We start from the raw sequence: 23336 nt of genomic DNA, 5'->3' as shown, positions 1-23336 counted from the left end.
AGCAGGGAAACAATGGTGATATGTAACACAACTGACAAGCCTTCCCCTTTCCATCTTGCCTCTGCATGACTTGTTTGCACACTATGCCGGCTGAACACATCAGTGTCATATCTACCGGCGAATCAGACCCATGAGGTTGCAATGTCTGTAGGAAAGTACTGAAAGTCTTTATTTTTTTTTTCTTTTCTGCCTTTAGCCAAACCCCTTCCTTAAGCCAAAGTTTCTCTGCGGCCCTCGAAAGGAATACTTGTAGAGTTGCGCACAACGCCCTGCTAGAGCTGAATCCTCACTGTCCCCTATACTATCAGTTTCCTAGGGGCTGAAAACACATCAGTGTCATAACTACCAGCGACTTGAGCCCACGAGGCATGCAATGTCTGTAGGAAACTACTGCAAGTCTTTTTTTTTCTTTCCTGCCTTTGGCCAAACCCCTTCCTTATGCTGAAGTTTCTCTGTGGCCTTTCAAACGCATACCTCTACCAGCATCTTGAGCCAGCATCTGTAGGAAATTACTGCGTCTTTTTTTTTTTCTTTTCTGCCTTAGGCCAAACCCCTTCCTTAAGCTCAAGTTTCCCTGTGGCCACTGAAACGCATACTTGTAGAGTTTGCGCGCAACTACCCTGCTTGAGCTGAATCGTTACTGTCCCCTATCCTGTCAGTTTCCAAGGGGCTGACAACGCATCAGTGTCATATCTACCAGCAACTTTTTCTCATGAGGCATGCAATGTCTGTGGGAAACTACTGCAAGTCTTTCTTTTTTTTTCTTTTCTGCCTTTCGCCAAACCCCTTCCTTAAGCTGAAGTTTCTCTGTGGCCATTGAAACGCATACTTGTAGAGTTTGCGCGCAATCACCCTGCTTGAGCTGAATCATTACTGTCCCCTATCCTGTCAGTTTCCTAGGGGCTGAAAACACATCAGTGTCATATCTACCAGCGACTCATCTAAACCCTGATCTTGCAATGTTTTTATGACTGCATAACTGCTGAGACTTATTCTGAGCCACTCTTATATTCAACGAATGCTGTGTATTCAGGCTGGTTATATTTCAAGCATTTCTCTATCATCTGATCGATAGTATGGACATGATAGATCGTAGCGTACCCTTTCCGAAAACCTTCTTGATCCATTGATTGACTGAAGGATAAGGTTGCCTTTATTCTATTAGAAATTACTTTAGTAAACACTTTTTACATAATGAATAGTAAGCTGATTGGTCAGTAATTTTTCAAATCCTAAGCATCAACATACTGTTAGCATTCTTCCAAGATTCAGATGCCTTTGATGTCAACAGGCATTGTGCATACAGGGCGGCCAGTTTTTCTAGCAAGATATCCCTATCGTGCTTTGACAACTCAATAGTTACTTGATCTTCTATAGCTGCTTTCCCCCTTTTCATAGCTTTTAAAGCTTTCTTTACCTCGTCCTTAGTAACTTAGGGAATGCCTGATTGCTTTTCACACATCGTCACCATCAGCCGAGCTATATCCACCGCAGGGCAAAGGCCTTTTCCATTTTCCTCCAATTAACCCGGTCCTGTAATCACCTATGTGAGGCACACACTTGCCATGGCGCACACTGAATCAATTTGCCACCAGGTCCCAGCCCCGTCACCAGTTGTTACGTCCAAAGGAATGACACGACTATGTCCGCTGTTCACTGCAGGTGCTAGGCTGACTAGGCTAGCCACAGCACATTTATTAATACCCATTAAATAAAGTGCCCCCGCCAGATTGGCAGGTTGTCATAATATAAGAGTGTGAAGTCCACCTGCAGTTCACCATTGCATGGAACTGTTTCTCTGACTGGCACAACAGTTGCTGGTGATGCCTATGGCACTGGTGCCAAACAAGATCAAAAAAGGAAGAGTACAGCTAGGCATGCCAAATTACTGTAACAGAGAAAAAGCAATTTTTTTTATAACCTGAATTATGTGTAATATGTTTTTTTACACGCCTTTTTTTCACCAAGCTTGCACTGAGATTTCTTTTATCACGTTAACTGAAACAGAATTTATATGTTCGACCCAAACAGCTACACAGACATGGTAAACAAGCACAAAAAGAGGAACACAGCAGAGAAGACACACGACACAAGCGTTCACTCGCAACTGGATAGTTTATTCGAAAAAACAGAGAAATCAAAACCTGATGCTGCATCAAGGATGCTAATCAAGGCGTGAAAACACATGCATGATAAAATGTGAAGCAAAGCAGAGAACATCGGCACAAAACAAGCATGCGGCAAACCTATTTGTCATCAAGGAATGCAATTTCAGTTTGTTAGGGTGACACACGCGTCAATTGATTTTGCAATGCAGTAGGCTTGCTTAAGCTCGCACATGAATTAGCCTGAATGTCTAAAAAGAACAGTGGCATTCTCAAATCTTGGCACACATTGTTTATGCTTCCCTACAGCCAGTTTGTCCAATGTAAGCGTGGCCACAGGTCATCGGAATTTGGTATATAACGACCTGTGGGTGGCCATGCTAACCGTGCCTCGTGGAACGCAAGAATACTTTTAGTCAAGACTGCTCTAACCTGGCCAATCACTGCCGAGATTGCTAAAGATTCCGTTCCGTTCAGTCGTGTCCGACTCTTCGTGACCCTATGGACCATATCACGCCACGCTTTCCGGTCTCTCACTATCTTCTTAACATCACATAACTTCATCCGCAGCGCCTCGAGGATGCCATCTAACCGTCGCGTTCGCTGCCTACCCCTTCTCCGGTGACCCTAAACCTTTCCCAACATCAAATCTTTCTCCAGCGACTCCTCTCTTCTCATCAGATGACCAAAGTAGCTGAGCTTTAACTTTAGAATTTGACCCTCCAATGAGCAGTCAGGGTTTATGGTCGACAATATCGACTGATTTCATCTTCTGGCAGTCCAAGGAACTCTTAAGAGTCTTCGCCAGCACCATAATTCAAACGCGTCAATTCTTCGGCGGTCAGCCTTCTTCACAGTCTAACTCTTGCATCCATACATCACAACTGGAAAGACCATAGCACAAGTTATACGGATCTTGGTTGGCAGTGTAATGTCTCTGCTCTTTGCTAGGTGGTCAAGGCTAGCCATGGCTCTGTTTCCCAGAAGCAGGCGTCTCCTAATTTCATAGCTGCAGTCTCCTTCCAGGGTAATCTTGGAGCCCAAGAAGAGAAAATCTGTCACAGCTTCCACTTCTTGTCCCTTGATGCTCCAGGACTTGATAGGGCAAGACGCCATGATCTTTGTCTTTTCAATGTTCAGTTTAAGCCCAAAGTTCTCACTCTCTTCTTGTATGCGCATCAGAAGTCTCTTGAGTTCCACTTCACTTTTTGCCATTAAAGTGGTATCATCTGCATATCTAAGGTTGTTGATACGTTTCCCAGCAATCTCCACTCCAGCTGAAGACTCGTCCAGACCGGCCTTCCTCATGATGCACTCAGCATATAGGTTAAATAGGTAGGGCGACAGTATGCAGCCTTGTCTCACTCCTTTCTCAATCGGAAACCAATCAGTAAGACCATGCCCAGTTCTGACTGTGACCTCTTGCCCTTCATACAGGCTCCTGAGGAGACAGATGAGGTGAATTGGAACTCCCAATTCTAGGAGAGCTTGCCACAATCTGCTGTGATCTACGCAATCAAACGCTTTCGCCTAAACAATAAAGCAGAAGTACAGTCAACCCCGGATATATCAAATTTTGGTTATATCGAACTCACGGAATATCCCCTTGAAAATCCCATGTAGAAGTATAGGAAAGCCGCGTCATATATCGAACTCAATTTCACTGGTCGTTCGATATATCGAACTCCGCACCACGCACTGAAAAGTGTGCCTTTCCCAAAGACGATCGCATCACCCTCGGCCGTTTGCCGTGTGACGTTTTCAAGCCACGCGCGGAAGTAATGAGAGGGGACAGTTCTGCTAGGGCAGCGCCGCGCTCATTTCATAAAGGCGCGCGCATTTGCGGTTATCGTTTTCCATGCGCCAGCACATGACGTTTCATAGGAGGCTATGGACGTTTGCAAGCCATGTGCGTGAATGAACCAGAGAAAACCGGTGGGAACGAGAGGGGAAAAATGCGACAGAGCGAAGAGCAAGGGTGTACGAATTCTTTTGCCGAGCTATCTCTCTCCTTCCTTTTTCCCGGCCTTCAGTCGCAGTAGCAAGCGCTACGCATGCGCCAAGCCAGCTCAGCCAGTTTTCAGACAGAACGTCGGACGCTTTCTCCAGCGTGTGTTGTGAACTCTCTGCGCGCCGCCAGCTGAAGTGGTTATGGCGCCTGCGAAAGTTAAGAAGCGGCAGATCTTTTCCTTTTTCTTTTTTTTTTTTCGGAGTCTTCTATTTTTATCGCCATGCTGTACGTGCGGCGTAGCGTAAGATATACTGTTACGAAGCGGCATTTTTTTTTTCTTTTTTTTTGCGGGAGTCGTTTATCCTTGCATGTATGAATCAATGAAAGCACACGGTCAGCTGCGATGATGACACCAGCTTTTAGCATTTTTCGCTTCAAACAGCATTTGCAGCTACTGTATCACGCTTTCCAATGATTTTGTGGCATTGGACTACGCCCGCCCCAAGCGCGCCGTTATAAATCGAACCAGGCTTGTGCAATCAAGCCATCACGGGCAGTCTGCCAAGTTCGCTCCCCGCCGCCGCAGGAGCTATCAAAAGATAAACAAAAGATAAACGCTGCGATTTATCGCTGCGCAGCATCTTGGCACGCTGCCAAGAAATGAGCTGGGGATGAGAACTGAAACGGAGTGCGACATGCAAGCGGAAACGCTGGCGATTTCTGCCGCAGCTACACAGAAGCCATTTTGAGCTGCCGCGGTGGCTGGAACGGCAGAGGGACGCAGTTTCAACAAGTTGGAAATTTTTTGCTCTGTCGCTGCCGCTCGTCGCTGAGATCGCTTAATCGCTTGCACGTGAGCGAGCTGGCCTTAACGCTTTTTTTTTCTTTCCAAATTCTCGAGTGCAGAAGTGGAGGGTGGGTTCATTATGCGAGTGAGTTGATTACGCGGCAAATACGGTATCATTTTTTCGCCTTGTAAGTGCCGTCCCAAGCCGATTTCTGTATATCGAATTATCGATATATCGAACTATTTCGTGATCCCCTTCGAGTTCGATATATCCGGGTTCGACTGTAGATGGGTTTCTGGCTTGCTTTTTCCATGATCCAGCAAAGGTTGGCAATCTGGTCTCTAGTTCCTCTGCCCTTGCGAAACCCAGCTTGCACGTCCGAAAGCTTCTGACCCACATACTGCTCCAGCCTACCTTGGAGGATTTTCAACATCACCTTGCTAGCATGCGAAATAAGCGCGATCGTACGGTAGTTGGAACAATCTTTGGCACTGCCTTTCTTTGGAATGGGGATGTAAACTGACCTCCTCCAATCCTGTGGCCACTGCAGGGTTGTCCAGATTTTCTGACATAATGTATACAGAACATTAACAGCGTCTTCATGGTTGAGGTTTTGAAGCAACTCAGCTGGAATGCCATCAATTCCACTAGCTTTGTTCTTAGCAAGGCTGGCTAAGGCCCATTCAACTTCACTCTTCAGGATGCCCGGCTCGAGATCAGAAATCACAACCGTCCTATGTTGGGTTTGCACATCCGGGTCCTTCTTGTACAGTTCTGTGTATTCCTGCCACCTCTTCTTTATCTCTGAGGCTTCAGTGAGGTCCCTGCCTCGTTTGTCCTTTATTACGCCCAGCTTAGTACAGAAGCTTCCCTTGATATCTTTGATTGTCTTATACAGAGCTCTTGTGTTCCTCAATTGGCTGTTGTCCTCAACTGCTTGGCACTGTATGTTCAGGAAGGAATTCTTATCTCTCCTTGCTATTTTCTGAAAATCCGCATTGAGAACCTTGTATCTTTCTTTTTCCCCCATAACTTTTGCCATCCTCCTTTCCTCAGCTATTTGCAAAGCCTCTTCAGATAACCAGTTTGCTTTCTTGCATTTCTTTTGCTTTGGAACTACTTTAGTAGCAACTTCTTGTATTATATCACGAACATCAGCCCACATCTCTTCAGGCTCTGTCTTCTAGATCTAATTCTTGAAATCGATTCCTCACTTCCACAGCATATTCTGATGGAATTTGATCCACATCATACCTCAAAGGCCTTCTAGTTTTCTGCGTTTTCCTCAATCGAAGCTTAAATTTGGCAACAAGAAGCTGATGAGTGGTGCCACAATTGGCCCCAGGCCTTGTTTTTACTGCTTGTATAGCGCTTCTCCATCTCTGCTGGCAAAGAATACAATCAGTGATTCCTGTACAGACCATCCGGTGAATTCCATGTGTACAGGCACCTCTTGTGCTGTTGAAAATGAGTATTTGCTATGGTCCGGTTGTTTTTTTGACAAAACTCTACTAGCCTCTGATCAGCTTCATTTGGCTCACCAAGACCGAACTTGCCTGTAATTCCGGATATTTCTTCACTCCCAACCTTAGCATTCCAGTCTCCAATGAGAAAAAGGACGTCTGATGATGGAGTGCGGTCTAAAAGGCACTGCATGTCAGCATAAAATCTCTCAACGTCAGCTTCTTCAGCAGTAGTGGTTGGTGCATAGACTTGGATAACTGTTATGTTGAAAGGGTGACCTTGGATCTGAAGTGAAATTATTCGGTCGTTTTTGGGGTTGCACCCTAGCACTGCTTTGCCCATTCTTCTGTTTACTATGAGAGCAACCCCATTCCTTCTCCTGGATTCGTGCCCACAATAAAAGACATAATGGTCAACGGAATTAAATTCCCCCATTCCGGTCCACTTGAGCTCGCTGATACCCAAAATATCAATGTTCAATCTGTCCATTTCTCGCTTGACAACATCCAGTTTACCTTGCGTCATAGATCTTACATTCCATGTTGCTATGTGATATATCTCCTTGCAACATCGGACTTTCCGGTCGCTTCCCGACACATCCACAACTCAGCGTTCTTTTGGCTTTAGCCCAGCCGCTTCATTCGTCCTGGAGCTACTAGGAATCGCCCTTTGCTCATCCCCAGTAACATGTGGGACACCTTCCAACCTGGGGGGCTCATCAACCGGCGCCATATCTTTAATGGTACTGTGACTTGCCATAGGGTTTTCTTGGCAGGAAATACTGGAGTGGGTTGCCATTACCTTCTCCAGTGAATCACATTTTGTCAGAACACTCTGCCGTGACCTGTCTATCTTGGGTGTCCCTACACAGCAGCGCTCACGACTTCATCGAGTTTCGCAAGCCCCTCCGCCACGACAAGGGAGTGATCCAAGATTAGGAAAGCGCAAACAATGCGTGCCAAAATTTGAGAATACCATGGTTCTTTTTAGACATCCAAGCAAATTCACACGCGAGCTTAAGGAAGCCTATTGCATTACAAGTGGTGCAGCGGTGGTGTAGAGATAGAGCATCCGCCTTGCATGCAAAAGGACCGTGGTTCGAATCCCGGTGCCGCGCAAAATTCTCCCCCAGTTAAAAAAAAACAATACCGCGTGTCGATGGAATTGCATAAAAAATAGGTTTGGGGTGCGACCTGATGCCGGTGAACACTTGCAGCAATGCACTCCCTCACCAGAACAGGAGTTCGCCACCCTGGTGCAGTAATTGACCACAATATCCCATGATTAGTTCTACAAAACCCCAGCCCTGAGTCACCACCAGCTGCGGAGCAAATGACCACAGCTAAGAATTTCTAAGAATTTCTGGCTCCACTGAAAAGGCTACCATTGAAAACCGACCCTGGCAACATTTAATGCTAGAATCCTAGCTAGTGAGGCTAATTTAGCAGTGCTGTTAGAGGAACTAGAGAGTATGAAATAGGATATCATAGGGCTTACTTAGCGAGATGAGAAGGCCAAATGAGCCATATACTGTACTGAAGGACGGGCATGCACTGTGCTATCAAGTTTTACTGGAGTAACGAGAACTAGAAGCAGGTTTCCTTATCAATAAGGATATAGCTGGTAATAAAGATGAATTCCATAGCATCAATGAGAGGGTAGCTGGCATCATAATTAAGCTTAATAAGCGGTATAAGCTGAAGGTTGCCCAAGCATACGCAACTACATGTAGTTATGATGACCAGACAGTGAAAAGCTTCTGTGAATATGTAGAATCAGCAACAGAGAAAGTAAAAACACACTATACTGTACTGATGGATGACCTCAATGCCAAGGTAGGTCGAAAGCAGGCAGGAGACCATGCAGTGGGCAAGTATGTCATTGGATTAAGAAATCGTAGGGGGGAGTTACTAGTTGAGTTTGCTGAACGCAATAACTGATGAATCATGAATACCTTCTTCAGCAAACGGAAGAGCCGTAAGTGGACATGAAAAAGCCCTAATGGGGAGACTAAAATGAAATTGATAAGCATTATGCAGGATGTAGAGGTAATTGGAAAAGTGCGATGCAGTGACCACAGGATGGTAAGGTCTCGAATTTATCTGGATTTGAAGAGGACAGATTAGTGAGGAAGAATTCTAACGAATTAGCGATAAAGGAAAAAGTAGAGGAGTTCAGGCTCTCGCTGCAGAATAGATACTCAGTGCTAACCGAGGAAGCAAACCTTAGCCAATGAACAATAATTTCAGAGATATCATTACTGAGTGGGCGGTAGAAGTAGATGGTAGAATTGCTAGAGAGGATACTGGTAAACTGTCTAAGGAGACGAAAGATTTGGTTAAGAAATCCCAAAGTATGAAAGCCTCCAACCCAACAGATCGGACAGAACTGGCGAAGATATCAAAGCAAATCAATAGGCCCAAGGTGGGCGACAAAAGGAAGTTTAACATGGGAAAAATCAGCATGCTCTAAAGAACGGCTGTAGCCTGAAAGCGGTAAAGAGAAAATTAGGCATAGGCAAAAATCAGATGTATGCACTGAGGGACAAGGCAGGGCAGTGTCATTACTAACATGGACAAGATAATCAAGGCAGCCAAGGAGTTCTATACGGACTTCCACAGTAGCCATAGTAGTCAGGACAAGAATGAAATTGGCTGTAATGAAGAGCAAATAGAGATTCTGCTAGTAACGAAGGATGAAATTGAGAAGCCTTACAAGCTATGAAGCGGGGGAAAGCAGCAGGGGAGGATCAAGTAACTACAGGTTTGTTCAAGGAAGGAGGGGATATTGTGCTAGAAAAACGTGCCACCCTGTATACGCAATGCCTGACGACATCAAAAGTACTGGAATCATAGAAGAACGCTAACATTATCTTAATTCATAAAAAAGGAGATGCTAAGGACTTGAAAAATTACAGACCAATCAGCTTACTATCAGTTACGTACAAGGTATTTACCAAGGTAATTGCTAATAGAATCAGGACAACCTTAGACTTTAATCAACCAAAGAATCAAGCAGGATTTCAGAAATGGTACTCTACCACTGGTCATATCCACACTATAAACCAGGTGATAGAAAAGAGCTCTGAATATAACCAGCCCTTATACATAGCATTCGTTGACTACGAGAAAGCATTTGATTCGGTCAAAACTTCAGCATTGCGAGATCAGGGTGCAGGTGAGCCATATGTGAAAGTACTGGAAGATATCTATAGTGGCTGCACAGCAACCACAGTTCTGCATAAAGAAAGTGATAAAATTTCAATTAAGAAAAGTGTTAGGCAAGGAGACACGATCTCCCCAGTGCTATATACAGCTGGCTTAGAGAGTGTATTCAAAGGCATGGAATGGGAGCAGTTGGGCATCAGGGTCCACGGAGAATATGTCAGTAATTTGCGACTCGCTGATGACATTGCCTTGTTAAGTAACTCAGGGAACCAACTGCAACTAATGATAAATGATCCAGACAGAAAAAGCAGAAAGGTAGGCCTAAAAATTAGTATGCAGATGACTAAAGTAATGCTGAAAAGCCTAGGAAAGGAACAATAGCTTAAAATAGGTAACGAAGCGTTAGAAGCGGTAGGCGAATATGTCTGCTCAGGACAGGTAGTGAATGCAGATCCGGAACACGAAAGGGAAACAACTAGGGGAATAAGACTGGGATGGAGTGCATTTGGAAGGTACTGAAACATTATGATTAGCAGCTGGCAGGTAGCACTCAAGAGGAAAGTGTATAACGTTTGCATTCTACCGGTACTGAACTATGGGGCTGAAACATGGAGGTCAACAATTAAGTTGAGGGCAATGCAGAGGGCCATAGAACGAATAATGGTAGGTGTAATGTTAAGAGATAGGAAGCGTGCAGAGTGGGCCAGAGAAATAACTCAAGTTACTGACGTTCTAGTCGAAATTAAGAAGAAATGGGCCTAGGCAGGACATGTAGCGTGAAGAAATGATAACCGATGGTCTCTGAGAGTAACCAATTGGATTCCAACGGGGCGGCAGGGAGCGGCAGAAAATTATGTGGGTGGAGGAGATTAAGAAATTCGCAGGGGTCAGGTGGTTGCAGCTAGCACAGGACAGGGTTAATTGGAAGAAAATGGGAGAGGCCTTCGCCCTGCAGTGGGTATGGTCTGGCTGATGATGATGATAATGATTGCATTGCAAAATCAATTGACACATGTGTTAGCACCTCCTCAGTCACCCCAACAAGTCCTGAAATTGCATTCCTTGGTGACAAGTGAGTTTGCCACGTGCTTGTTTTGTGCCAATGCTCTCTGCTCTGCTTCACATTTTATCATGCGTGTGTTTTCACGCCTTGATTAGCGTCCTTGATGCAGCGTCGGGTTTTCTTTTCTTAGTATCTTTTCCCTTCCTTGTGTTAATATTGTTTTTGCAAATAAACCATTCAGTTGCAAGTGAGCGCTTGTGTTGTGTTGTCTTCTCTGCTGCATTTGTCTTTTCATGCTCTTTTACCATGAATACTTACCTACTTACTAAATAGCCCAACTTCTACCGTCAACTACATATCGGTGTCATAAATGGGCACTTCTATGCAATAGGGTTCAGAGCACAGAGCCAAAAGCAAAGACCCACCAAAGCACGTCAAAGCCACTGTAGGCGGCCACCCTCTCGGGCATGTGCAATGCATGCAGGGGATCCACGATGCCCAGTGTGGGCTTCAGGGCCCGATGGGCAATGCCCGTCTTGGCTCGCAGGGGCAGGTAGTCGAAGATGGCCACACCCGTCGTCTCACTGCCGGTGCCGGCCGTGGTGGGCACTGCATCACAGGTCAGCCTAAAGGGACTGCAACACTACTCTTTGTAAACGGTGATGGAGACTCTGGGAAAAGTCAGCCATGGTGCGCTCAAACTTCCCCTAGCAGCCAGGTGGCAGCAGCGCAGGCATTGACAAAAGTCTCAAAAAATGTCTGCTTATACAGTAGAACCCCGCTATAGTAAACACGGATATAGTAAAAAACTGATATAGTAAAGTCAAACTGAAGTCCCAGTTTATCTTCCATAGACAACTGTATATTTTCCCCCCTTTATAGTAATGACGTTTTTGGTAAAAATCGGTTATAATAAAGTGCACCTGGCCGCGGCGACGACTCCCGCGATATGATATCAGCACCCGCGCACTACCTAGAATCGCAAGGCAGAATTTTTGTATTTGAAAACAGAAAAATAACGCCGTGTTCGTTTCGGTGGCTTTACCACTAGGCTTAACACCAATCAGGAGAAGCCTACTTTACAGAGGCCTTGGAGCCGTGAGGGAAAGCGCGCTGCGCGTAGGAAAACAAAAAAAAAGTAAAGCTATCTACAAACATAGCAAGGAGGCGGTGTGGTCCGCTCAGAAAGTAAAGGAGAGTAAAAGTTCAGCATGAAATAGGGAAGGGGAAGAAATAGGTGAACATTCACTGCAATGTGCTGCACAAAGCATGAGGCCGCGGAGGCAGAAAGTGGAGGCGCAGCGAGTGCCATGTGCATTTATCATTTATTGCCTTTTAAAAGACATGAACAGCAAAAAGGGACACCGCGCTTATGCAATGCTTTGATTTTCACATGAGATCGAACTTGGTTGCATTCGTAATCACGTTGTCCTTATGCTGAAGAGGTACTTCCACAAGATGTAAAGAAATTTTATCATAAAAAAATTGCACAAGGAGATGACAAAAGCGAGATGGAAGTTTTTCTGTTTTTTTTTTTCTCTCTAGGCAACAGCACGTGTTCAGTAAGTGCCTATTTAACTGCCAGACAGCATCTTCAGGACCATGTCATCACCAACCACTTATATAGTAAATATTTTTGCTAGTCCCAGTGACTTTACTATAAAGGGGTTCTACTGTACATGAAACCAACCACTTCACTGAAATACCATAGTCACACGTACATAATTGCGAGCACAAATATATTGCGAGGGGGAGCCTGGGATCTTGTGAAAAATAAAAAATAAATATCACAATTAAGACACGATCATAAGTTGCTCACGCCAGCTACATCCAAGGTGCTCGAGCCGCAGAAAACAAAATGGCGAAAGCTCACAAAAATGAGCCAGCAGGAGGTATGTGGATATTATTCGACCAGTAATGCACGACATCAATGACTGCAGCAAAGACTCTGGCGTGCACCAACGCTACTACAAGCCTCGCGCAGTCCTTCTTTCTGTTTGCTACTTGAGTTAACCATTTCAGTGCGCACTCTTTTTGATGGCCACAGCTATCTGTGTTTGTCCTTCTTTTGTGATCTTAAACAGAGATGAGAGAAGAAAGATCGTGCTGTACCTTGGTTCCAAATATAACACAAGATGCATTCTGGAACTGATGGAAAAACCTGCTTTACATTCCACAAATTGTAGCATCATTGAAAAATAAAAAATACACACACACACACATCTGTGCCCAATCATCTTTTTTTTATCATCCAATGATGTTTTTACAATGAAAACTCAGCTACAGTGTTGTTCATGTTGAAACCCCTGCATGGCAAAAGAACAAGGACTGAGAGTTCCAGACAGCAATTCCTAGATGTGCACTGCGACTTCTGCAATGTCTTGGTTTGAAAAAGCGATTCTTACTTCTTGACATGAAATGGGCCCACTGCCATTCTCTCTAGCACTGACTTTCTGAAGACTGCACGCATGGAGGAAGGAAAACACGAGAGAGGCAGTAACGTCAGAATTCTTGAAGCTGGAAGCGGAAGTTAGCCACCACGTCCCAGCACAATTGTGCCTCGAGGGCGAGCAGATAATCGTGCATAGCGTTCCTCTGCACGTGTGCTGCCAAGGAAGTGCAGGTGATCTTGCTTTGTGTCGCGCCACTGACAGACGCGATAAATTTACATCGATCGGTAACAAAGCAATGCTATGCCCTATTGCTGCGTGACTGGGTGTCGGTCCCACACACAGGAAAAGAGGAGGGTATCCCTTCGCATGTTCACGCACACAGTAATTAAAGCCAAACCATATGGCAGCGGCGCTTCTTCAGTATCGTGTCAGTCTCTCGTGCACGGGCGATGTCGCTTGGCACGCAGGAGAGGGCAACCAATAGTACTTGCGAGCGGGCTAGTTGGCTATACGACTCTGAAGACCTCCAGTGCTGCATGGTTATACACACAAAAAAAAAAGACACACACAAGAGAATTGAACCAAGACGTTAACACAGATGATGCGCTCGCTACCAACTGTCAGTTTTTTGGGGTACGAAGAAGAAGAAAGCTTCACACAAAACGTGGGGTTGCAATATGAAGAAAAAGTAAACAAAAGATTCAGAAAAAATAAACAAAAATAAAATGAAAAAAAAAATGACAAATTAGGTCTAACTTTTTGTCACATTGTCCAAACGCCTTGTCAAATTGTCCAAACGGAGAAGTATAACCTCCTTGCTGTTGAGCGCCACCGACGGAACACTCACGCATTCCCCTTCTCCCGAAATCATCTTGAAGGCTTCAATAATCTCTCTTTTCAAACTGTCTTGTGCACTTGCCAGCACCTTGGTTTCGATGAACCTTGGTACACAATCCGTGCTCCTCAAGTCCTGTTGATTGTCATCCGTTTTACACATGGAGCAATGGGCCGGTAGGTTTCCTGGAATAGACAATGCGCAACACGAATTTCTATGCTCCCTTAGCCTTTCATTGATGCATCGGCCTGTTTGCCCAACGTAGGTCTTCCCATATGTCAGGGGCATCTTGTATACGACACCCGTGCGAAATTTGACAAACCGTTCCCTGTGCAGTATTCCGTATCCTTCCTTAGTCTCTCTCATTTCATTCACCTTTCTGCACATACTTTTTAACTTGTTTGGTGCAGACAGCACGACCCTAATTTCGAATCGGCTGGCTATCTTCTTAAGACTGTGTGATATGTCATGTACAGGGTCATCCACTTCTAGCTATAACACGGCCACTCCTTTCAAAACAACATTGCGTCCGATGCAGGTGCATATCGATGCAAAGCGATGCGAGCCTAGAGGGAGCCGGGCGTGCTGCTTCACGTAGCCTGCCACGTAGGTTTATTGCGCGGCCAGGTGGTATGCAATGACGCTTTGAAAGCTGTGACCTTGTTATAGCTAGAAGTGGATGAGGTTGTACGTATGGCAAGACAACAACCTGTCTTCTCTTTTCAGTCTCTTTACGTTCTCTTGCTAGGGGTCGCATCTTCTTCAAACAGCTTTCAGCCGCATATATCAGCATGCTCCTCGGATATCCGCTTCGTTTCAACCTCTCAATCTGTATGTTGAAACTGTCGCCCATCAGGTGCGGGCAGGATTTGATCAGCGCCTGCCGTAAACAAGACACAGCCAGCCTCCGCTTAATCAACTTACTATGACCGGAGTCGTATGGAAGAAGGCCTTTTGCTCCTCGTGTTCTATAAAACCAACATGTGTGGTCTTCATGCAGCACAAGTCTGATATCCAGGTACTGGATCTGTGCATTTTCTGGTTGCTCAAAGGTGAACTCAAGCCCCGGATGTGCTTTAGGAAATAGTGCCACAATGCTCTCAACCTTGCTCTCTGTGTAATCTTCATACGGCAGGCAAACCAGAAAATCATCCGACATATTGAAATGCCTTAGCAACTCCAGCTTCATTCATGTGATTAAAAAGTGTCCTATCACCTTTAGCAAGGAATAGGTCACTCAGTACCTATGCAAATTTCATCATTTTGCTCCAAAACACTTCCTTCAAACTCAACATACAAGGACCGGAGGTAGAGCTTCAACAGGCCTAAAAACCTGTCAGTGCTCATCCCACTTTCATTCTGAAACTTCACTGCACCGTAGACATCTATTGCTTCTTCGACAGCGAGGATGGCCAGATGCTGTGGAATGTTGTAATACAAATCTTTTGCGTCAACAGAGAAACACTTGATAGGCGCGGCCTGTTTAAGAAATCCAATCAGATCATCTGAATTTCTCACCAACAAGGGGTCTTCTATTTGGAGACAATTCATGTATTTCCGGAGAAATGAAGCTGTGCAGTGCTGCCATGTGGAACGATCCTCCACGATGACTCTGAAAGGGCTTCCCTCCTTGTGTGTTTTGACGGCAAAGAATGGTGTTAGGGTCAGCTTCTTGCATCCCTTTATTTCCTTTGTTAAGGCTTCCTTGCCCACCTCGTGGAAAATATCAGCCGCTTGCTTACGGGCTAAACAAAGCTGTCTCCTAGAGATCTTTCTTTTCAACTCGAAGTTTTTTAATATCCCTTCCTTCGCTTTGGCCTGGTAATCATCTTTGTGCATGACAGAAAACTCTCCCGTCTTATCGGTGAGAATCAGTTGCAGATCCATACTCTTCAACCAATCCATGGCTCTTTGTGGACTGGGCTGTGCTCTTTTAGAACCTCGATCTTTTAGGAATGCAGAGGCAGCCTCCACACCTGTGTTAACATCCTGGTTCAATTCTCTTGTGTGTGTATTGTTTTTTTTTTGTGTATAACCATGCAGCGCCGGAGGTCTTCGGAGGGTAACCAAATACATGATGGCATACGGAGCCAAGTAATGGAAGGATCTTGTAAGGTCGAACAATTATCTGCTGTCCTATTCAGCGGCGAGAGAAGCCTTCTAGGGAGGGAGCGGGGAGGCAAGGGGCACAAATGCATGGGTAGGAGTGGGGAGAGAAGAGGAGCTCTTGCCTTCGCGGAAACCAGTTGCGCCTGTTGCGGTGGGTACAGCAGCACTGCTTAAACCGGAAAACGCTGCCTGTGCGTGGCTTGCCATTGGTTTCCAGCTGCAAAGCATTTTTGGCGTCGACGCTTAGATCTGGAATCGCCAGATACCTATGTCTTTTAGCGTCGCATCTCCGCAAGTGCCTGGATTTCGCCTCCGGCGATGTTGGTAGCAAAGCTGCTGATGCAGTGGTGAACGTTGCACGCTGCCATGTGGTTTGGTCTTTACAGCAGTCACAAGGTAATGTCGGGTTTTGTATCCTGCCCTGGGCACGTAAATGTACACCCACCTGCGTGCCTTTTTTTCACAGGCTTGTATCGCTAACAGAAACGACTGTACAGTCAGGACTGAAACATGCCAAAAGAGGATTACCTACATCGTATTCAGATATGTGGCGCAAACAAACACAAACACGTTTTGGGGCCATGGTAGTGTACAGAAATTTTTTTCCCTCAAGTACATGGGCTTCGTGGCTTCGTAGATGTTGGCAAGTTAAAGTTTCTCAATACATAGGGCCTACACAAGTTATGTGGTGTGGATGGACATGTCCTACTGTATATGTGTGGCGGTGGTTTTTAGTGTATGACTATGTGACTATGTGGTGATATTTGCTTGTCCAGCGTGGTATGAGTTACTGGGCAAAGCAGAGGTGTGGAGTAACAAGACAGTGTAGAATTTGTGACTGTCATGTTTGGACGATGTTTACGGTCTGAGAGGAAGAAAGTGCCACTATCCCCTTGGTAAAGAAGAGGAAGAAGAGAAGAAGAGGAAGATGAGACTGGTCACTGCCATGTTTGGACGATGTTATGGTCTGCGAGGAAGAGAGTGCCATTATCCCCTTGGCAAAGAAGAGGAAGATGAGAAGAAGAGGAAGATGAGACGTGCCTGAGTGTAGAAGAGGAGGAGTGGTGAAGAGGAAGTTTTCAGATTCTTATTACAGTTGGTAGTGTGCGCGTGTGTTGTGTATCTTCTCTTGTGTTTGTTTGCGCCACATATCTGAATACGATGCAGCACCAACCAGCCCCTCCAGCCGTTAGTTTGAGGATTACCTAATCGGCGGGTGAGAGCAGTCTGACATGCGGAATGCACCACACTGTGTCCCCACAAAACCCAGCGGTTGCACAGAACAGCATATTCTCAACTGCACTCGGCTGCCTTACCATGGTGACACTTTACCACTAAATCATACGACTGCGCGTGAGACTTCTGCCACATGTCTTTAATGCCTCTTCTGTATTCTGCACAAGACACCTGAATTGAAAACAATAGACGGCATTATTTTTGCCGGCAGAAGCCCGAGATGCCTCACCTATGCCACGCCACTTCCCATGCAGGAATGTACATACATAACAGCCGACGTATAGTAATAGTGGCAAAAGAGCCTCTGCTTTCAACTTCCCATGGCATTCCAGTTATCAACCTTCTACTGTTAAGAGGTACCAGACTTGGCATACTCTCGGGACCAGCCCAGCAATAAAGTGACATCTACTGAGACAAAGATTGATGGCTGCGGCAGCTATTTCAACAGGGGCACTTTTCAAGATAAATACCCCCTTAATTTTGGAACAGCTGACAGTTTCTTGTCAAGGATAGGCCTTTAGCTTTCCTTGGCTGCGCCGTTATGGAATGCAATAAAATTCTACAAGAAGCCAATGAATAGCCAGAGTCCCACTAAGTGCCAGCTGCTCAAAAATTGCAGTCGCACCATGGACTGATGGCACAGCTTCCAGTGGCCTTGCCTAAAAGTATAATCTCTTTAATTTAACCTCATTAATTTAAAAATTCAAATAATTTGAATGAGAAACATGGTCCCAGTCGACACCCATTTAAACCTATGGTATTGAATGTTTGTTAATTTAGACATAGGTGCGCTTATTGGCTAATTAAGATGGGGGTGACGTCAAAGTATGACTCGTGAAGCCTAGATCTAGTTCTCCCAAAACCTGAATGACATGGAAAAGTAGTACATATAAAACAAAACAACCCTGCTCTGGGCACTGAAACGCCAACATTCAATTGCCTTTTACTGGTCAGTGTCTGTTTTCTGAGATGTGTCCCCCCCTTCCTCCGCAGCCAGACGGGATTCTGTCATAATCTTGACTTCATAATCTAGATGTAACGAAAAATCGTGGATTTTTTGCAATTTCTTACTAACTAGGCTTAACACACTGTTTTGCAAGTTATTGCCCCAAGTCAAAGCCTGCCTTTCAGTTGCGTATTGCCAGGAACTTATGAAGGCCACCATCGCTCCAGATTGTGCCATCTTGCCATTCTGTTCCACCCAGTGCGCCGTGCTATGCGACTCCTGCGTCGCCCTCAGCCGCCTTCGAGCCACTGGCCGGGGAACTCTGCTGCTGTGTCAGATTCGTGTGCATCTCGAGCACTTGACGGAGTGCAGCTGCGCTATACGGGCACAGTGGATCCCCGGGCACTGCGGCATTGAGGGCAACGAACGAGCCGACGAGCTCGCGACCGCAGCACATGAACTCCCTCCTAGCGACGAGCAACTCGCTTTGGAGGACGTGCGTGCGGTAATCGACGACCACCTCTGGACGCAGCACCCTCAACTCACGCATTGCAAGAGGTGAGCACATTCACAGTGTCAGCGGCCGCTAGCTGACGCGGCTGCAACGTGCAATGATCCTCCGTGTACACATTGGATGTGTGTGGCCTGGGGAATGACGGATGTACCACGGCCTTGCCACCAGTGACGTGTGTGACGGCTGTGGTGCGGTAGAAACTCTCGAACATCTTTTACTGCACTGTGCCGCGCTAGCCGAACCATGAGTTGCTGGCGGCTTACAGAGCGCAGGGGGGTAATTCTGGACAGTGCAGCTGTGCTCCTGCGGCTGCCGGGCAATGCGCGCGTCCGCGAGCAAACACACGTGAGCCTGTGTGAATATATCGAACAGGCAGGCTTGACGACCCGCCTATTTCATCTCGCCAGATAGTGCGCGCTGTGACCGAATGCTCCTCGAGTGCTATTTCGGACGATAACAGCCGATCGCCTCACGCCGGCTGTCAGTATTTTGTACAGTGTGCACGTGCGTGCGTCGTGAACAGTTGCATGGATGCAGAGCTATTGCGGAGGCCCGCCCGATGTGCCGAGTGCTCAGTAACCTAAGACATTTGCGGGTGGGCCTCAAGCAAACTACCGTGTTTACTTGCATAATGATCGCACACCCCTGAATTTTGAGGTCAAAATTCAATTTTTTAATTGCCCCGCGTAATGATCGTACTCCGAACTTGCTTCCGCCGGCAATTTTATTTTCATGTCCCGCACTGTTATAGTGGCAGCCGCCTGTTGGTTGATCTGCAGTCATCCCGCAGCGAATGCATATTGACGAGTTCCCATGATTTCTTGATTAATACGCACTTTGCGGCATTCGCCATTTTGCAATTCGGCAGCGTCGCAGCGTGCTTTGTGGTTTCGTGCGAGTTTACGCCATTTCACAATGGGGCGGTATGCCAGTTACACTGCCGCGTTCAAGCTCAAGGCTGTTGACTATGCACTGGAGCATGGCAACCGCACTGCTGGCAGGCATTTCGGCGTCGATGAAATCAGGATACGCTTTTGGAAGAAGCAGCGTGAGAAGCTGATGGCTGCGAACAAGACACGGCGGGCTTTCCGCGGACCCAAAACGGGCAAGTTCTCTCGTGTTGAGGAGGCGGTCCTAGAATACGTGAGGGACCTGCGCAAGAATGGTTGTGCAGTGTCATTAGAAATGATACAGACACAGGCACGCACAGCTGTCAGGAAGCTGGGAATTGCCGCAAAGGATTTCCGCGCTAGCTCCGGTTGGACGACTCGCTTTATGCGATGGAATGGACTTCCCTTAGGTGGCGGACATTGCTGTGCCAGCGGCTCCCATCCGCGTATGAAAGAAAAGTGATAGAATTCCATCACTTCGTCACTACGCTTCGCGAGAAAAGCGGTTACCTCATGTCACAAATTGGAAACGCCGATCAAACTCCACTGACGTTTGACATGCCCCGGAATACAACTGTGAACGAGATGGGTGCTCGGAGCGTCCTCGTGAAGACGTCTGGTGCAGAAAAACAGCGATGCACTATCATGCCTGCTGTGACGGCCGACGGGCGGAAGCTGCCACAATACATCATCTTCAAACGGAAGACTATTCCGAAGCGAAACTTTCCCCATGGCATGCATATACGTGCGCAAATGAAAGGATGGATGACTGCAGACCTGATGGTCGACTGGATTAAGACTGTTTGGGGACGAAGACCAGGAGCACTTCTGCTTCCCTCGCTTCTAGTTTTGGACATTTTCAGGGGTCACCTTGTCGACAGCGTGCGTGTTAAACTTCAAGAGCTGTGCATGGACATTGCAGTGATCCCTGGGGGTCTGACTTCGCTGCTGCAGCCTCTCGACGTGTCGCTGAACAAACCGTTCAAGGACAACGTTCGAAGACTTTATGCAGAGTGGATGGCGATGCGCCAGCATAATTTGACACCGAGTGAAAAGATCAGAAGGCCATCCATGGAGATGCTTTGCTCGTGGATCGCAGAAGCGTGGAGCAGTATCCCCGACGAGGTAGTGGCCAAGAGCTTCAAGAAGACAGGCATATCGGACGCTTTGGATGGAACGGAAGATGACTTTCTGTGGGATTGTGAAGATGCTCCCAGTGACGACACTGCTGTTTCCGATGATGAGTCGTGCAGCAATGAAAGCAGGATGGCGAGGATTCAGACTCAGATTAGTCTGAGAAATGGGCATTATGCAGTTCATGTGATGCTTAATGTGCGTGTTTATTGCGAAGGTAAGCCTTACTCAACTTTTATTTTTGGTTGTAATCGCGATATCTGTTCTAAGACGTCTGACCCGCAACTTATTTGCGTTTTCGGTGCACAAAAATTTTTTGTGGAAAATTTACCCGTGTAATGATCACACCCAGAAATTCGCGTCAGTTTTTTTTTTTTTTTGAAGTGCGATCATTATGCGAGTAAATACGGTACTATATACTGTACCATAGTGTATATTTCTTTTTATTTTTACCTACCCTTTTCTTTCTCCCTATCGCTCACCTCTTTGATTTTCTCTACCCCTTCCTCACTATCCCTTTATTTCCACTGCCCCAGTTCAGGTGCTTCAAATATCAGATAGCAGATACTGGGGCTGGCAAACATCTTTTCCTTCCTTTTGTATATACAATAAATAACCACTACAACAACAACATTCTGTTTCAGGTGCCCTGCGTCTTCACATCTGGACTGCGTCCCACCCGGTGGTCAACCATCGACTGGTTAATGCAGATACTAAATGCGAGCCACCTCTCTCTGTTCAAATTCTCGCTGCGCTGAAATTTGGTGCACAGCAATTTATAATCTTCAAATAGCAGATGTGGATGCAAATTTGCCTGGTTTGATCAGAAATGATTGGAAATCCACGGTGTGTGCAGAACTGGTGGTTTAAAGCAAGCAGCTTCTGCGTGGCTCATGTCGGCAGCACCATCTGTTGCATGCCCACGATACATGATTTTATTACGGCGAAAGTTGTTGAAGAATGGGAGCCAACATGCAAACATTTTCTGCGCTGAATAGTACGAAGAAACAAGTTCAAACTAGCTGCTCAAGAATGCTAGACCATTATCAAGGTAACACAACTGCTTGTAAATATGCAATTAAACCGAATCATGCAATAATCACATCCCAAAAACTGTCGAAACTGATAGGTTAGCCCTAATATTGCTTGTTGACTCTGACCGGTGGACTTGTCGACCCTTGTTCAGTGCCCTTTCATAGACTGGTGCTAAGTGACATCACTCGTCAGAGAGAACTGGCAGTGGAAAACCTCAAGGCTCAGGTGGCCATAAAGTAGAAAGGCACAGCATGCACTTCTTGACATGCATGTCCCAGACTACCCACCTGCAACCAGGGGCTTGAGGTTGGATGGGATGGGCATGCCCCGACCAATGGGGGCATTGACGAAGTCCAGGAAGTCCCGGTCCTGGTTGCATGAGTACAGGTTGGCTGCCTTGCATGTGTCCATGGTGGAGCCCCCACCCACCGCCAGGAAGGCATCGTACTTGCCGCCACGGGCAAACGCTATCGCCTTCTGGAAGCTGCACCACACAACACAATGAAAGGTTATATGGGGTTTAATAACGCAAAAGCAAGTATGGCTATCATGCGCCAAACACAAGGTTAGATAAATTGGCTGTCTTGAGAAATGTTAAAACCTTAAAGGTATGGACAAGTGCATGTTCTCCTAAAAGCAGTGCTGGATGAAATGGGATGCACCGAGCGTAAAATAAAGTACAATACTTTTCTCAGATTTCTGAGTTTAGTACGTGTGATTAAAATGTGACTTACAGGGAGCTCGTCATCATATAATTCACATACAGGTTTATCTTTCTCTGGATAAGAATATTTATATTAATTCATTTCACAGAATCACAGATGAAGGTTTGGATAAGGATATCGGCCTGCTGTCTAGATGAGGTTCAGCTCTTAGTAGCGCTGCTTCCAGGAGGCGACAATGGGTCATCGTCTTGGAGGGGGAAGCACAATAGGCTAGCTTGCTGGGTGTGCATGTCACAATGATATAGTCAATGCATGAACGATAGGTGGGCTCTTGGTATTTTGGTTTGAAGAGCCAAAATAGTTCTTTAAGACTATTTAGCTGGTTATATATGAATAATCAAGGGCAATAAACCTGCCTAATATGGAGCATGCTAAGTAAGCTTGATGAGGGTGCCAGATGATGGAAGCATATTCTAGTGACCTGACAAGGGATGTATAGGCTACAAGTTTTGTTTGTTGGTTAGCTTGATACTAGGTGCCCATCAGGACTTTTTGTTTTAGGAGCCTTTTTAATGATGTGCTCAATGTGAACATTCTAAGTAAGGTCGAAAGGTAAATGTACACATTAAAATGGATGATACATGTTCAATGGCATCGTCTCATTTTAATGAAGTAGGTACCCAACCTGCCACTTTTTAATAAACATTAGTACTTTTGTTTTGTCAGTATTTATTTGCCTATGCCACCTTGTGCACCAATCAGAAATTGTGATTAAGTCATCCTTAATAGAATTTATTGTATTCAGCAGCAATGTGACAGCTCTACCTGGTTTCATGCAGGGCAATCATGTAAAGTAAACTGGTAAAATGAGTCCTGTGTAAAATTCATGGTAGATTTTTCAGTAGGGTATACAGTCGTGCCTCGTTAATACGGCCTCCATTAATATGGATGACTCGAATTATGGACAGTTTTTCTGGGGACCAAGCTTTTTACATGCATTTACGTCTCATTAATATGAAAACTCGCTGTCTGGACAATAGACAAGTAGAAAACGCACAAATATCATTAGCATCCATGTATTTTTGTCGCGTTAATATGGAC

General features: G+C 45.8%; 1 protein-coding gene across 8 annotated transcripts in view; it reads right to left on the bottom strand.

Annotated features, from left to right (window-relative positions):
• The window catches only part of T3dh (Type III alcohol dehydrogenase), a 175513-nt gene that overhangs the window by 96946 nt on the left and 55231 nt on the right, over positions 1–23336 (bottom strand). For all 8 annotated transcript variants that reach the window (XM_084586250.1, XM_084586248.1, XM_084586246.1 and 5 more), the window contains 2 exons: positions 21858–22054; positions 10904–11087 (listed from right to left, as the gene is read on the bottom strand). In XM_084586250.1, the coding sequence (XP_084442376.1) occupies positions 10904–11087; positions 21858–22054 (381 nt within the window). The remainder of the gene's footprint in view (positions 1–10903; positions 11088–21857; positions 22055–23336) is intronic.

Source organism: Amblyomma maculatum, unplaced genomic scaffold (genome assembly GCF_055883805.1).
Source record: "Amblyomma maculatum isolate TAMU_Amacu unplaced genomic scaffold, ASM5588380v1 scaffold_15, whole genome shotgun sequence".
NCBI lineage: Eukaryota > Metazoa > Arthropoda > Arachnida > Ixodida > Ixodidae > Amblyomma > Amblyomma maculatum.
Note: the sequence above shows the minus strand (reverse complement) of the source record. Positions and strands in the feature narration are given on the sequence as shown.